The sequence below is a fragment of the Eucyclogobius newberryi genome, unplaced genomic scaffold, assembly GCF_026437365.1.
Source record: "Eucyclogobius newberryi isolate DKJ021-1_F unplaced genomic scaffold, fEucNew1.0.hap1 SCAF_20, whole genome shotgun sequence".
NCBI lineage: Eukaryota > Metazoa > Chordata > Actinopteri > Gobiiformes > Gobiidae > Eucyclogobius > Eucyclogobius newberryi.
The window spans coordinates 21,669,276-21,684,859 of NW_027315835.1; the positions used below are offsets into that span (position 1 = coordinate 21,669,276).

Consider the following 15,584-nt stretch of genomic DNA (forward strand, 5'->3'; position numbering starts at 1 on the left):
AAAGTTTGAACTATATCTCTAGATTAAATGGAAAAAAAAAAAACGATTTTAGGGTCAAAATTTCACCTAAACAAATTATAATTTTGCATTCATCAGAAATGCTACATGTCGATCATAATCACCAGTTAAATAAATGCAAAGAATGTAAAATACAATAGTAAATATCTTTAAACCTGGGTCTGATATCATTCACATGGTTTTATACCACCTTCATTTTTCACATTTTATATTATTCTGTGGTTAATCCCAGTTTCTTGACTTCATCATACATTATGTTCCACTCCACTTTTGCCTTCATTCTGGAACTGAATTTTTTTTTAAGGGTCTATACACTGTTTAAGGGTCTAAACATGTAAAAGTGCCATGGATCTGGAAGTCTCTGGACACCACCTGACAATCCAAACAATGATTTTTTATGCTTGTATATGTTGCGGATCGTTCCCTTGGTGCTCAGTGCTTAGGCGGCGACCCCCCAGTCCCTGAAGAAGCCCAGAGCCGCCGCGCTCTCTGTAAACGTCACCGTGTGAGAGTTTATGGTGATGTCTGTGACTGTCACCTCTGCACCTGACATTCTGGGGCTCCACGTGTGGCCCTGCTCCCCGTCTCCACCGCGCACATCAGCAGGGCCTAAAGAGCGGCTCTTAGAGGGTCTGCTCTTCTGCCCTGGATCAAACACACATACAACAGTGATATTAAAGGGGACATATTATGCATCAGGCTTTGATATAATTACATTGGTGTTTCCTCAAAGCTGTATTTTGATTGATTCAAGCACGTTTGAGTAATCCTGTATTGTCCTGTAACTGAGGCTTAAGTGCTCAATGCTTGTTTTCACCTATCCCCACCCACATCCCTGGACTCAGTTGTGATTATTAGAAACATAAAGATTCTGAGTCTAAAATGTCCCATAGCCACATTTTAAAATTAGAAACACAAATGCAAAGCTACTGGTTGTTACAGTGAAATGTCCCCATGAAGAAGGCGGGGCCTATCAGTTCAGCAGTTTTGAACAGGAAACAGGAAGTCAATGGAACAGTTTCTATTACTAATATGTTTTAGATCAATATCAATGAGAAATGTTTACAATGAAAATGTTTTTAAAAATATGATCTAATTAAGTTACAGTTCAATGCTAAGTATCTGAAAAGTATGTACTACAGTATGTGCATTCATAGGTTGCGATAAGTAATAAATCAGCTTATCATTCCATGAATAATAACCGGAACGATACGTTTTTGGGCTCAATATTTATTGTATGTTAAAAAAAAAAGTTCTACAAGAACATTTTTTAAAACCAAAATATTTCTGGCCACAATAAATAGTACATTCAACAGCTTCCAAAGATGAGTTTGGTAATTAGATTGTTTATTCTGAATTTATTATTCTTACTTCTCTACAAAAAAAAGATAATCTGTATTGGGTTAGGGTTAGTCTGTAGATCCTAAAATACATTATTTCCTAACCCTGACGATAAAGTAAAGCAACATATTTCCTTGTATTTCTATCAATAGTATAGTGTTTGATTGTCATCTAAATTCACCTGCTGTCTAACAGTATTGTTGCAATATAAGTACTGTGCTTTATCTTGACTGATGTGGAATACACTTAACTGTTGATGGGGTCTGCGCTCCTCTCTCTTTCCTCTTTTTCATCACATCTAGTGTCCTCTTCCTCCTCTTCCTCCTCCTGCTGCTGATCCCAGAGCAGGGCCGGACTGAGAGGCACTGAGCGTCTCTCTTGTGTTCTGTGTGGGACCTCAGCTTCAGGTTTGGCTGATCGAGACAGAGACAAACGCAGGCGTGGAGCAACTTTATCTGCAATCTTGTGGGCACTGCGTAGGTCCATCGTGTAAACTGTAAACGTCTGCACCGAAATATCAAGAATGTCAAATGTATCATTTTTATCTTCTTTTGCAAGTGTGCGTGAGTTTCCTGGACTTGTCTTACAAGTTCAGTTGATACTGTTATACCAAATGGGTGATAAGAGTAGCATTCGCCTTCACCTGTAGCAGATGTTTTTGTGACTTGGGTCCTTTTCTTCTGTGACGCAAACTGCGGTCCCGCTCTTCTCTGTAACGAAAAACACATTTAATAAATACTTAAAACTCCCAACAATACTAAAAATGTTGACTGTTTCTCATGTGTGAGTTTTACTTCTCCTCAAAGGCCTGCACCAATTTTCGGTCCAGGATGTGTTCGTCTGGCTCCCATGTGCTGTATCTATGACAAAAATGTGAGAAATATTTAAATGAAGCTGTCATCAATCATTCAAGCTTTATTTAAAAATAATTTTCATAGATAAAGGGAGAACAGGGAGCATTAAAAACATACCCACATGCCCACAGCAACCAACAACCACCTGTCACCACAACCGCCAAACAACCCACCGTAGACGGTCACATGAGCAAACACACAAACTCCCTTGGACCACAGGCATCAGACGTGCATGCTGTGGCCACACCGGCATCACACCCGTCCCAAACCTGAGATCAGAGCCATTTACATGGTTTATTAAAATAATTACAGCAGGCATGTCTGTTTGATTCTTTTAATAAAGTACTTTAGTCCAATTACAATGAAAAATATATTTTTTAACTGCGTAGTAGGTTGATCTTGATGCCCATTACTGGCCCAAGCTCTTTTGGCACCCAGGCAAGCTGCCTAATTGTCCTCTTGTTTTCACCCAGATAACACATAGTCCAACATTTGGTACTTGTGAAAAAACTTTTAGGCATTAGTCCATTCATTATGAATTTCTGGATAGGATTCTGAATTGAATTTGTAGTGGATCGTTAAATCTAGATTTATGTAATTGTTTTAATTTCTAAAGAACAAAGAACAAAATTAAAAATCAAACAAAACACGACCAAAGGAAAAAAAACCCGACATAAATCAAAAGACAACCCACAAATTAATAAAAACTAAAACAACTGAACCCAAACAAATGTCCCACTTTTTACAAAGTCTGTCAAATATGTCAAAATGTGATTTTTTTCCCCATTTGTTGAATATCCAATTTGTGATTGCCTTTTCCGCTCCTGCCAGGAGCATGTTCCAGAGATCGCTGCCGATTGTGTCCATGGCAGGAGTCCTGAGGCCCAAAGACATAGTTCTGAAATCCATTGTGATGGTCCAAAATTGTCTGTAAGATCTGAGCAACAAGACAATCCCAAAACACATGATAGTGATTTGCCTCCTGCTGCCACATCCTCTCCAACAGTCTGCACTTCCCTGTGAGTAATGGGCACTTTGACATGAGGTTATAAAGAAACCAGACACACACAGAATTTCCTCCAAATATGTGATCCCAGGGTTCTCCAATGAGATGTACATATACTTTCCCTTTCTTCATCAACCAGAACAAAGTGAATCTTTCCCATTCACTCTTAATGTAATCAGTATGGCTGCCCAGATTGTTAAAACATTTATACAATTTAGATATCAATCCCCCTGAAAGTTCAGATTAATAAGCTTTAATGAATGTAAAAGGCTAAGATGGCCATCATTCTTTTTAATTTCAACCAAAATTTCCTGTAATCGGAGGCATTTTTGCCATCATTTTACAGGAGTAAATCTCAAGAAAAGCAAGAGGCAGACCCTCGACACAAAGGTTACACAGTGCACCTTTAATCATACATAATGATGGCACAAATGGGGGGTTAACCTGTTGTTCACATGCTGCTGATGTCCAAATCCTGTGTCGATGTTCTCAGAGCAACTTCATCCTCCGCTGCCTCTGCTTTCTTTGCTGCCTCTGCTCTCTGCTCTCTCTGTGCTCTCTGCACTCTCTGCTGTCTCTGCTACCTCTTCTCTCTCTGTGCTCTCTGCACTCTGTACTCTCTGCTGTCTCTGCTACCTCTTCTCTCTCTGTCTTCTCTCTCTGTGCTCTCTCTCTTCTGCCTCTGCTCTCTCTGTGCTCTGTGCACTCTCCTGCCTCTTCTCTCTCTCTCTGCCTCGCTCTGTTCTCTGTGCTCTCAACTCTGTACTCCAGCGCACTGGACTAGACTCTGTGAGCAGCAAAGCCTGAAAGCCTGAAACTTTTGCCAGGACAACCAGCTTCATATTTTGAGTTGCTTCAAAAAGTCAGTTTGAAGCAGTGTGCAATAGTAGCAGCTTAGAGGGAACAGTGCAACGCACACATATTCAAGCACGAGGAGTAAATATGAAAAGTCGAGGAAACACTATCAGAGGAGCCCGCAGCCACAGGACAGACACAAGGTTCAGAGACGAGATGAGGCATACACCAACGAGCCAGGCCCCAGCAGCCACAGCCGATCACTTCTCCTAGTGCAGAAGCTCCACAGAGGACACACTGGAATCCTGAAAGTGATATGTTATGGTTCAGTACTTACTTTGGAGTCCATCCCTTCCACTTGAGTAGATACTCCACACTCCCCTGTGAACGCGGATCAATGGTCAGTTAAATATATGGCATCTTTTTTCTGTCTAATGTTAAATCACCCGTTATTATTCTCATTATTAATCAATTCTCATGTTGTTGGGTGATCTTTTGATTTGTTTGTCTAGAAGTTGGTCGATCTTAGTATAACCTATTTTTGCCATTCATTCTTATTTGTTTCCATGACATTCTCAGTATATGCTATAATTATAAAACTATTACAGTAACGTAAAACAAATTACATCCATGTAAGAGTCCAGCCACTGACAGTTAGTCATCCTCTATGTGAAATCCTCCCCCAGTCTTTCCAATGTATTTGCAGAGGATGAAGTCATGCATTTTCCTGACAATGTGTTAGTCACTGTAGCTGAATACAGTCTGAGGCACTTATTTTGATTGGTTTAACATTTTATTTAAGTGCCTATATTGCCTTTTATATAACTTTTAGTTCAACCCTAATGTCCTGTTGTGTTTGGATTCAAATCCAAGTTTATTTGTACAGCAAATTTGACCAACGCAAAGGTCTGCACAGAGTACAAAGCAAGCACAAGTAAGTCAAATTGTTAATAAATAAATAGATAAAATTGAAACTAATTAAATGCAATATAAAACATATGATATAGCCAGTGAGTAAATGTGCGTTTTAAAAAGAGACTTAAAAGCATCAACTGAAGGTGCCAATTCAATGTGGGGAGGAAGAGCGTTCCAAAGTTTGAGGCAGACTACAGAAAAGGCCCTTTCGCTACGAGAGGTTGGAGCTGGCCCTCAGACCTCAGTGAGCGCACAGGAGGTTTTTATCAAGAACACTTAAGCTAATCATATGCAATTACTGTGAGTGCAGCACCAGTCTTTTATGTATTTAATAATTTTAGGCCTATTATGTTAGTTAAACCAGTGTTTTTTTTTCTTTTCCAACAAATCTGCAATTTGATTCTCATACCCCGTCTAATCATTTTAAAGGGTACTTTTAGTATTTAATTTGCACATATACTATGTTTGATGACCTGACCCTCTATATATACATATTTGCATTTGTCACAATAAAACAAGGCAGAATTAATACAGTACAAAATTATATAGGCCAATAAAGTACGTCATATTTCATAACCATATATATATAAAATGAAAACAAATGAGAACGAGATAAGAAGATGGGGGGAAAGGCGGCTATATTAAGATAAAACCAAACTAACAAGCCAATGACAGAATATTGTCATGACAACATTCGGCCCCGCCCACCTCGTGCGCACTTGTGTTCTTTGGTCTTCACGCAACACTCTAGCAGCCAAGACTTACACTAAGAATTTAAATGTTCTCGGCGTTAATTGTCTGATACATTGTGTCTACATCTAATTAATTTAACCTTACCTTTTTAACTCTTTTCTTCAGAATAGACTCCACGGCGAACACTTGCTCTCCTATCGCGGACAGCTCCATCTCTGACCGAGGCGCTCCCGTTTACAAACTACGCCAGGAATGAATGACAACGCACTTTCGACATTCCTTACTCCGTATTAGCCCCTTTCCTTCAGCAGCAGACTCTTTTGAACAGGGCGACCTCCTCTTGTTGTGATGTTTCTGTTTCCAGTGACTTTACAAAAATCTGCGACACATCTGCTCCGCGCGCCCCCGCTGCACGCGTCCATCCACGGGCGCGTTCATGGCTCCAACCTCGCGCGCTTCCTCATCAACATCCACGTTTAAAGGTTCAGGTTACACCAAATGCACTAATGTGGGAGCTTTCAGCCGTGTTCAGATGTTGTTACCTCATCAAAAGCATACCCGCAGTGACAGATTTTTTATTTTATTTTTTTGCCTCAATTGAACTGATTTAGTCTACAATAAACCAGAACATTGGATCATCCTTTATCCTTGAAGCCCCCCGTCATTTTACTTCCTGGTTGGACATGGGCAACAAATACAAAATAGGAGTTAATTCCACAACTGTTACCTAGGAACCATACTGTAAAAAAGAGCCAAAATCCATATAAATTACACAATAGTTATGATTTGACAAGCAATAACACCAGATTATACCTTTATTTGGGGATTTATGGGGGAATTTCGGCGCTACAACGCAGGTAGATGAGAGACAGAGGAAAAGGACAGATAACTTATAAGTTAATAGAAGAACTCTTATAAACAAAAAACAAAGACTCTTATTAACAAAACTCCAGTAGACAGGACCTCTCATATCTTAACTGTCAGAGAATTGTTTCAGTCAAGTGCTGTTGTTGTTGGGTTACATTTAATGGCATTGGCAGCCAACTGAAAAGGTTGTTGTTGTTGTTGTTGTTTTATGGCGGTTGGCATCCGAGTGTTGCATTACCGCCAGACTTTATTCCTCAGACGTTTCGTAGTCCTCAGACTCTGTCGTAGTCCGTAAAAGTACTCCTCCCATTGCTTTGGCGTTACAAAGCCCATGAGGTCATGATGTGTCTTTGTGACTAGAATAGTTGTTGTGTCAGAGACCAACCGGCTTTATTCCAGGGAGACTCCTCTCCACCTTCCTTGCCCTCTTTGACGTTCGGTGCTTTGGAAGTACAAAGCCCATGAGATCATGGGACGTCTTTGTTGTTTTACAAAGCCCATGAGGTCATGGGACGTCTTTGTCGTTTTATCCTTTAGAAGTCCTTCTTCCATCACTTTGGCGTTTCTAGGCCCATGAAGTCCAAGCGCGTTAGAACATCCTCTTGCTCCTGTCCCCATATCATAGCGGCTTGGTAGCCGTGCGTCTACGAGTGGCAGCTCGTAGACGCACGGCGTAGACTTTTTAACACCAAAGCAATGGAAGGAGTACTTTTACGGACTACGACAGAGTCTGAGGACAAAGCACTGGAAGTCAAGGCACTGGAAGAAGAACTTTTAGGACTACGACAAAGTCTAAGGAATAAAGTCTGGCGGTAATGCAACACTCGGATGTCAACCGCCATAAAACAACAACAACAACAACAACAACAACAACAACAACAACATATCATAGCGGGTCCCACCCCCATCATTCAGACAAACCAACTCCCTTTGATTGATAAAACCCTCTACCACCTGCCCATACCTATCGGTACCACTACCGCCCCACAAAGCGCTATGCGCATTAAAATCCCCACACCACACGGCCTTTCCCCGAACATCCTTACCGATACTATGTAAGGACTCTAGCGTTAACTCACCACACGGATTATAAAGGTTAACCACAGTAACAGCTTCACCACCCAGCCAGACCCTCACCGCCAGTGCCTCCGGCGCTTTACTCACACTGACAACAACGTAATTTAGGTCATCTCGGACAAACACAGCCACACCTCCGCCTCTACCCTGCTCCCTATCATTCCTAACACACACATACCCTTGTATCCCAAAACCCCACCTAGGTCGTAACCAAGTCTCCTGCACGCACATAACGTGAGGCTTGTTCAACAAGGTAGAGACAAAATGCTTAAATTCCTGGCCATTAGCACGAAGACTACGCGCATTCCATTGCAAGACAACCACCGCCATTATGAGCCCCCGGAACCTGACGGCGCATCGGGAGCCCCCCCACTCCCACTGCCAGAATGGGGCAGGGCGCCCTCCCGCAGCGCATCCTCTATCTCCGTCCACTCGGGGCCCCCAGCTCCAAAGTACTTCCCTGCAGCCTTAGCGATGATCTTAGTCTTTTCGGATCTCTTCTTGGTTTGACCAGTACAGTTAATCACTTCCACTATAAAGAGGAAGAAATCTTTCCTCTTCACAACCAGTACATCCTCCGCACCCACAGGGCCTCTGCCCGTGGAAGCCACACTCACAGGCATCCCAGTGGGGACCTCCCCCTGGCCGCGGGCAACGCTGCCCCCTCCCCTGTCGCCTAGGACACCAGCAGCACTGGCAGCCCGTACTGCATCCACCTTCACCTGACTACCAGACACCTTCTTGACCGCATCCGCGTAGGATATACCTTGAGAGGCTCTAACTTTTTGCACCTCAGCAGCCCTCTTGCTGAACACGCATCCCCCGTAGGCAGAGCTATGCTCACCCCCACAGTTACAGCACTTGAGTTTTGCTCCGTCGTCACACTTCCCATACTCGTGGTCTCCTGCACATTTACCACACTTCTGCTTCCCTCTACAGACCGCTGCAATATGCCCAAAGCGCTGGCACTTGAAGCAACGCAGGGGCGGCAGAACATATGGGCGTACGCCATAGCGCATGTACCCAACGCACACCACACGAGGCAGGATCCCACCTTCAAATCTAATCATTATCGACAGGCTGTCACACCTTACCCCATCCCGGGTCATCTTCAACCGCCTAGCATCCACCACCTTAGCTCCAGTCAAATTCTCCTTTATGTCATCCACAGATGTCGTCGTAGGGACGCCTACTATAACTCCCCTGACCGTGCCTCTTACAGCATCAGACACAAGAATGTCCTTCCCCCCAGACACTTAGCTTCAATCGCCTTCCTTTGCTGAGCCACGTCCTTGCACACGACCAGCAGCGAGCCATCCCTAAGGACACTCGCATGCTTGACCACTCCCACAGCTACAGTCAGGCTCCTTGTCAACGCCATCGGATCCCACCCCTTAAAGGACGCATTATCCTGCGCGAGCTTTATGAACACCTTACACTCTGAACTCACATCCCCGACATCTGCAACCCCCCCGCCCTGCTCCTCACTGAGAGAGCCCTCCATAGACGAGCAAGAAGACGCCCTACGCTGCACAGGATCAGTGGCTCCAGGGGAGTCCTCCCCGCTGTTCATATCGTCACCGACCAGGTCACGCTTCCTCTTCTTCTTCCCCGTCATACGGACCGAGGCGTTCCTCTATGTTGCCGTAATATCCAAACTGTTGTCGTTGTAGTTTTTTATGGCAGTTGGCATCCAAGTGCACGAGGTATTGTTCGTTGTTGTTGTTGTTGTTGTTGTTGTTTTGATCACTCCCACAGCTACAGTTAGGCTCTTTGACAACGCCATCGGATCCCACCCCTTAAAGGACGCATTATCCTGCACGAGCTTTATGAACACCTTACACTCTGAACTCACATCCCCGACATCTGCAACCCCCCCGCCCTGCTCCTCACTGAGAGAGTCCTCCATAGACGAGCAAGAAGACGCCCTACGCTGCACAGGACCAGTGGCTCCAGGGGAGTCCTCCCCGCTGTTCATATCGTCACCGACCAGGTCACGCTTCCTCTTCTTCTTCCCCGTCATACGGACCGAGGCGTTCCTCTATGTTGCCGTAATATCCAAACTGTTGTCGTTGTTGTTTTTTTATGGCAGTTGGCATCCAAGTGGTGTTGTTGTTGTTTTATGGCGGTTGGCATAGATTCTCCAAGTGTTACTTGTTGTTGTTGTTGTTGTTTTATGGCGGTTGGCATCCGAGGTTCAGGAGCTGGAACACGCCTCAACCTTTTACTCCTCCAGAAACCACGCCTCCACTCTTTGTTGTTGTTGTTGTTTTATGGCGGTTGGCATCCGAGTGTTGCATTACCGCCAGACTTTATTCCTCAGACTCTTTAACCACGCCTCCACTCTTTAACCACGCCTCCACTCTTTAACCACGCCTCCACTCTTTAACCACGCCTCTAATTACCCAGATTTATACAGGCTTATCCCAGCATCTCCTGTTGTCTCTGCTCTCTCAACACCACCCTCCCACCCCATGTCTCGATCATCTTCTGAATCGGCTGGGCTGAGTCTCTACCCAGCCAACTCACATCGATCCATCATCGATATTATCAATAAACATTCTTTCATATTCCATTGTTGTCGTGTGGTCCTTGCAAGTGAACCCTATTGAAAAATTTATGGGAAATTTACTTCCGGACCATAGCAGACTTCAGAGTGGGGACTGATGAGCTCCATATCATCTTGTGCCCCGAGAAGTGAAGAAGTTTCAACGAGGCCAAGACAATATCTACATCTTCAAAGTTGGGCAATTCCAAGGCAGAAATTATCCAAATGATTCGAGTGAAGGTGTATGGATTTGAACAACATCACAGCACTTCCAGTGGTTTAGTTTGCGAAAAAGAACACAGCCTTAAACATGAGTAAATGAAACAAAACACAACTCCAGGTGTTTTTGATGAGAAAAAACACATTATAACAGATACAAAAATTAGCTTAATATTAGGCACTTTAATAACACTTTGCAGATTTTTTGAAAAACACACAAAAAGGTGGAGCCTGTACTTTAAAGTGACATACGCTGTTTATTTAGTATGTAAAAATACAAATGAAAATCCAGCTCATTTTTTTTTATATATATATATATATATATATATATATATATATATATATATATATATAATCATTTTACATCTAAATGAATGAACATGGCACAGCAAATGTAATAATTTCCCATGTGATTGATACTTGTCGTACAGTCAAGGCAGAACAGAATATGTTTTATCATTCGGACTGGACGTGAGTGTCAACAAAAGTGACGCCTCTAAAGTGTAGGCATGTGAATGTGTCACTGCGACAACATAAAGTTCCTTGGCTGGATTTCATGTCCAGGGATGGCTATTTTTTTAAAAACAAATTTGCCCTTCTTATTCATTCAGAGCAAAATTGAAATGTAAACAATTTAAGGCCAATAATCAATATAATTCTATGCATAATGATAAAGACTTATTTAATGATATGATGCAAATCTCTTCTTAGGCTCACGTCACAATATTCAACCATGACATCACACGACTGGCTGGACATGTGAAATCGAAACAAGTCACACTTTTCTTGTTTGACTCAAACAACCATTTTTAAGACATTTCTGTAACGTAGGCACTCTATTCTTCATCTCAGCTCCCTCTACGGACACATAGCAAAACCAAGAAATATAACACACAACTACAAACACTTACACTTTCCTCCTTTGACAGATATGAAACAGACATTTTGGTGCGTAAATTGACTGTGCATTTGGCATGACGTTTGTTTGATGATTGTGATATCTTTGTCAATAAATATATATTACTCACTCAAATTAGAACAAAAAACAGACAATATGTTGTAGTAGTTTCCCAATAGAAAGCTTTAACCACTTCCTGGACAAAGAGTAAATATTACAATTCCACCGTAAGTACTTCCACCAGAGGGAGCTCTTGAGCAAGGTGTTGTAATGCTTGTCGCAAAAGGTGTATATTAAAGCTTGGGATCGACATAAAAAGTTAGTAGTACTGGCCGGCTGTGTCAATCATCACAAGAAATGCATTGGCCAAAACAATATCAAACAAAAGAGCCGTGGAACAATCCGATACACTGCTGGGTCTCTACATTTATCGCTCTATAGTGTACGAATACCTTTGAATGAACGGCAAGTTTAGTTTAGAGGTGCGACGACCCGATCCCGAGCTTTACAGACTTGGTTTGGGCTGTGGTGTTGGAAAGGTGAACAAAATGCAACACGCAAATGCATTGGTAAAAAGTTATTCACAGATGAGTGAAATGGGCCGAGTGGAAGGAAAGAACGCACTTTGGTGAGATGGTAACGTGATGGCAGGCTGATAAAGCACTTGTATTTTACTATGCCAGTATCTTTAGAACTGGTGTATACAAGAAACAACAAAAGAGTCAATATATAAAAAAAACACAAAAACATTTCTTTTTTTTTCCAAGTCTGTCACAAATAAAGGACTGTGATTGGTTTTATACTCCCTGTTAAGTTGCTTTGCCTCCCTTTTGAGATGAGTCCATCAGTGGTGTTGTAAACAAGACTCGAAAAAGGGAAGGAACAAATTGTGCATCCAAGTGACGGGGGCCACTCGACTTCCTCCCGTTTAACCGCCCAGCTTCTTCTTCCCCTAGCTGTCGGTCCGCCATGTTTGGTGTGCTTCGACTTCATCTGACACCACCAATAGAAGTTCACAGTTTTTGCCTCGCAGTTGCTGACGGAGAAACTTCCTGCAGCAAGGTGAACAGAAATACTACTTAACTTTGCTTAAATTAGTAGTAGTGGAGACAATATTCTGTTGATAAATTATACAACATTCCCTTTAACTGCTCGTCTGACATTTTCTTAGGCTTTGAGATGAACAACATAAGGAAGCAAGAATTAGGCAAACATTACTTTTTTGGGGGGAAGCTCCAATGCATGCTGATGGGGGCTGATGGGGGCAAAAAATGATTTATTTTTTGATTTTACTTTTACATATTTCTTAGGCGACCCTGCGACGAGTTGGCCACTGTCCAGGATGTACCCCGCCTAAGGCCCGAAGTCACTGCAGTCACCCGCGACCCCGAAAGGGAACAAGCGGTAGAAAATGGATGGACGGATGGATATTTCTTAGGCGCTTACTCTTGATATAATGCTATTCCACGATTACTTGCATAAAACATGAACACTTTTAACATATTCATTTGGATCAGTTTTGTGATAATTGCTTGGCATTTTATTGAAAGAAACGTCTACATTCAGTTTCTTCCCTGGTATTGTAATTCTTAAATCAGACGTATTAATATTGGTGTCAGAGCTGAAGTGCACACTGACCTGAGCTCATCCGGGCTGCCGATGCACTGGGGGCTTCGAAGCTTAGAGTCCAGATTGTAGTAGGTCCCTGCCACCTCTCGGACTCCGATCCAGTGCTGGCGTTTGAGCGGCAGGCGGAAAGGACCCCAGCGCAGGTTGGACGGAACATTCAAGATGAAGCCGGTCACGTTGGACAGCTCTATACTGCCCACGTCCCTTTAAAAACAATACAACTGCTAAGACTTTTTGCAAACGTTTGTCTGTGAGTTGGTTTTAAAACAGGAAAATGGGCTTGTCTGATAACAAGCGTGGTTCCAGATATAATTGTGTCAGTGATTGTTTTTGTGTGTCTCGTGGTGCTGATAACATAGGCCGCTGATAAAACTGTCTCAGAGGCTCTAGTCTCGAGTCTAGCGTGCTAACTGCACTGCTGAGGGTCAGGAGGGGACACAAAGCAAACGGTCATCCAGCCCTCTTAAACTCAGTCTTTTGGACATGTAAAATAGCAGAATGACAACAGTATTGGAGCCTTTGAGATGCTATTACCTTCTTTTATCCCACCACACTGCCTCAAACCCGCGGGTTTGTAGGGCAGCCATGATGACATTTACGTCATAGTTCCCATTTCCCAGCATGCTCTTCTTATGGGGCGTCATTAGAGTGCTTGGTGAAAGCCTGCAATGTAAAGAAAATTACTCAAAATATGATACTTTATCCAATGGTGCATGTTCTAACTTTAAGTCTATATGACAAGTTAGACTACACATTTCACTAAAATGTAGTGAACAAAATTATATTTCAGATTTTACTACCCATTTTGCCTGTTCGTCCCCAGTTTGACCATTTTTCTAAGGTTTGTAACTGTACTTTATGGTTGGACATGGGCAGAAACTATGACATAGGTAGAGGTAATTCCACATCTGTTACCTAGCAACCAGACTGTATAAATTACACAATAGTTATGGGTTAGAAAAGTCAGAAAAAATTGTAATTTAAGAGTAAATTGTTGACATTGCAGAGGGATTCTGTTTTAGAACTCAGCACTACTTCATGTAATTTTAAACTCTTAGTTTTCAAAATATCTTCACAAACTGCATCTTAACAGAAGTAAAATGATAAATATTTACCACATGTGCTATCCCACCTAACAAAGTCCTGTTTGAAAAACAGGAGAACCTTCATATACACTTTAAGTTACCTCTGGTAGATCTCCTGTAAAGCGTCTCTACTGAAGGCTGTCCCATCCTGGAAGACGTTGTTGAGAGCATGCAGGGCACACAACTCCCTCCGCTGCTTCTCGTGGTAAATGGCTGGAGGTGTGTGAGAGGTCGGTGGTGGTACTTGTGGGGACAGAGATGAAGAAGAGGAGGACACGTCTTGTTGCTGAGAGTCTTTGGGATCTATGGTCCTTCTCTCCTCAGCTCCCGTTACTACCTCTCCACCTGCCTCGGGGGCTTTCTGCTTGCTGACCTTCCAGGGCATACATCCCAGCTCCTGGAGGCCTCCCCTGCCCTTCCCTTTCCACTCCCCGGCTGGATACGGAGTAGTTCCCATGCCTCCTCCAGCCCCACTGCTACCGATACCTTCAGGATGCTACATGGGCGTCATAGCGATCACTGCCATGGCAACCCTCAGCCTCTTGGTGGAGAGGGTCTCTGAGAGTGGTCGAGGGGGAGGAAAGAGAATTGGAGGTAATTTAAACCGCTAGTTCCTCAATACAAAGCACACCTGTTCTCCCAAATATACACAGCAAGAAGAGCTGAAGCAATCAGATCCTCCCAATGTTTCAAAATATCTTCTTTCAGCAGCACCGCAACACACTGATCCATGCCAAACGTCCTAATACTTCCAGTCTTACAGGTCTCCCCTTTGGTTTGCTCTTGTCTCCAGATTCACAGACTTGAGGACATAATCCCACCACAGTGCTGTACTTCTCCTGCAAAGACAAACAGCACAATTGTTAATTTATGCTGAGCACACATGACTCCCCCAAAACACTAGAAAAACAAACCATATCCTAAAAGTGAATTTGCCACAGCACATTGACCCTTACAGTTCCTGCCTCTGTCTACAACAACAGTCCAGTGTCGTTTTGGTCAGCAGACTCCAAAAAGAGCAGAAGGTAAACATTTCCAGCAGTGATGTGGACAGAGGAAGCAGTTCAGGGAGCTAGCAAAACATGACAGCCAGGGGACTCTCCAACACATTTACGCGCACACAGTCGCTGATGTAGAGAGTTGTGACATGTCCATGCAGTAACAGATTGTTAGTTGGGACAGTTAGCACCTCTGCTTCTGTACGTGCCTCCTCAGTGGACACAAACACACACTAACACACCGTCTCCTTTAACGTTTCGCCTACTAACTGAGTGTACGTGCAGAGGCCACTCACCTGCCGTCTTCCCTCCCAAAGACTGTCATCAAGCACACGGGGATCCTCAGATGTTGACAACTCTTTCCATACGCGCTGTCCAGTCCTTTGTCTTTAGCACTTTTTCCTGGTATTTCTTTCTTTCTCGCTCTCTCTCTCAGCCTGCCTTTCAGTGCAGCCACGCGCATGCGCACTGCAGACACGGGCTCCTGTCACGCCTGCGTCAGAAGATCAGCCCCTCCTGGAAGAGGCTGCAAAGCCACTTTTTCCACATTTCTTTAACCTGGGAGTGAACATGGTTGAATAACTAAAGATCTGTCCAAAAACTCAGGTAAAGACCCATATTAATCGTCAGAATATTCATTT

General features: G+C 43.2%; 2 protein-coding genes across 2 annotated transcripts; both read right to left on the bottom strand.

Moving 5' to 3' along the window:
• Positions 1-38: 38 nt before the first annotated feature.
• cbx7b (chromobox homolog 7b) lies at positions 39-5,863 on the bottom strand. Its single transcript, XM_072456276.1, has 6 exons — positions 5,767-5,863; positions 4,352-4,395; positions 2,154-2,219; positions 2,003-2,069; positions 1,611-1,863; positions 39-663 (listed from the first exon to the last, which is right to left on the bottom strand). The coding sequence occupies exons 1-6, from the start codon at positions 5,833-5,835 to the stop codon at positions 458-460; spliced, it is 705 nt and encodes a 234-aa protein (XP_072312377.1). The 5' UTR covers positions 5,836-5,863; the 3' UTR covers positions 39-457.
• A 6,032-nt stretch (positions 5,864-11,895) lies between these two features.
• josd1 (Josephin domain containing 1) lies at positions 11,896-15,413 on the bottom strand. The gene is made up of 5 exons (XM_072456151.1): positions 15,236-15,413; positions 14,047-14,778; positions 13,395-13,523; positions 12,870-13,064; positions 11,896-12,283 (listed from the first exon to the last, which is right to left on the bottom strand). Exons 2-5 carry the CDS (start codon positions 14,400-14,402, stop codon positions 12,184-12,186), a joined length of 780 nt encoding a protein of 259 aa, XP_072312252.1. The 5' UTR covers positions 14,403-14,778; positions 15,236-15,413; the 3' UTR covers positions 11,896-12,183.
• Positions 15,414-15,584: the final 171 nt, after the last annotated feature.

Bases quoted from the DNA above. Each gene is read 5' to 3' on its own strand.
- cbx7b (XM_072456276.1), bottom strand. From the start codon at position 5,835: ATGGAGCTGTCCGCGATAGGAGAGCAAGTGTTCGCCGTGGAGTCTATT. The intron at 4,396-5,766 runs GTAAGGTTAAAT...CCGCGTTCACAG, and splicing joins TGAAGAAAAGAGTTAAAAAG to GGGAGTGTGGAGTATCTACT. The intron at 2,220-4,351 runs GTAAGTACTGAA...TTTTTGTCATAG, and splicing joins TGGAAGGGATGGACTCCAAA to ATACAGCACATGGGAGCCAG.
- josd1 (XM_072456151.1), bottom strand. From the start codon at position 14,402: ATGGGAACTACTCCGTATCCAGCCGGGGAGTGGAAAGGGAAGGGCAGG. The intron at 13,524-14,046 runs GTAACTTAAAGT...TTTACATTGCAG, and splicing joins TTACAGGAGATCTACCAGAG to GCTTTCACCAAGCACTCTAA. The intron at 13,065-13,394 runs GTAATAGCATCT...TTGTTTTTAAAG, and splicing joins GTGTGGTGGGATAAAAGAAG to GGACGTGGGCAGTATAGAGC.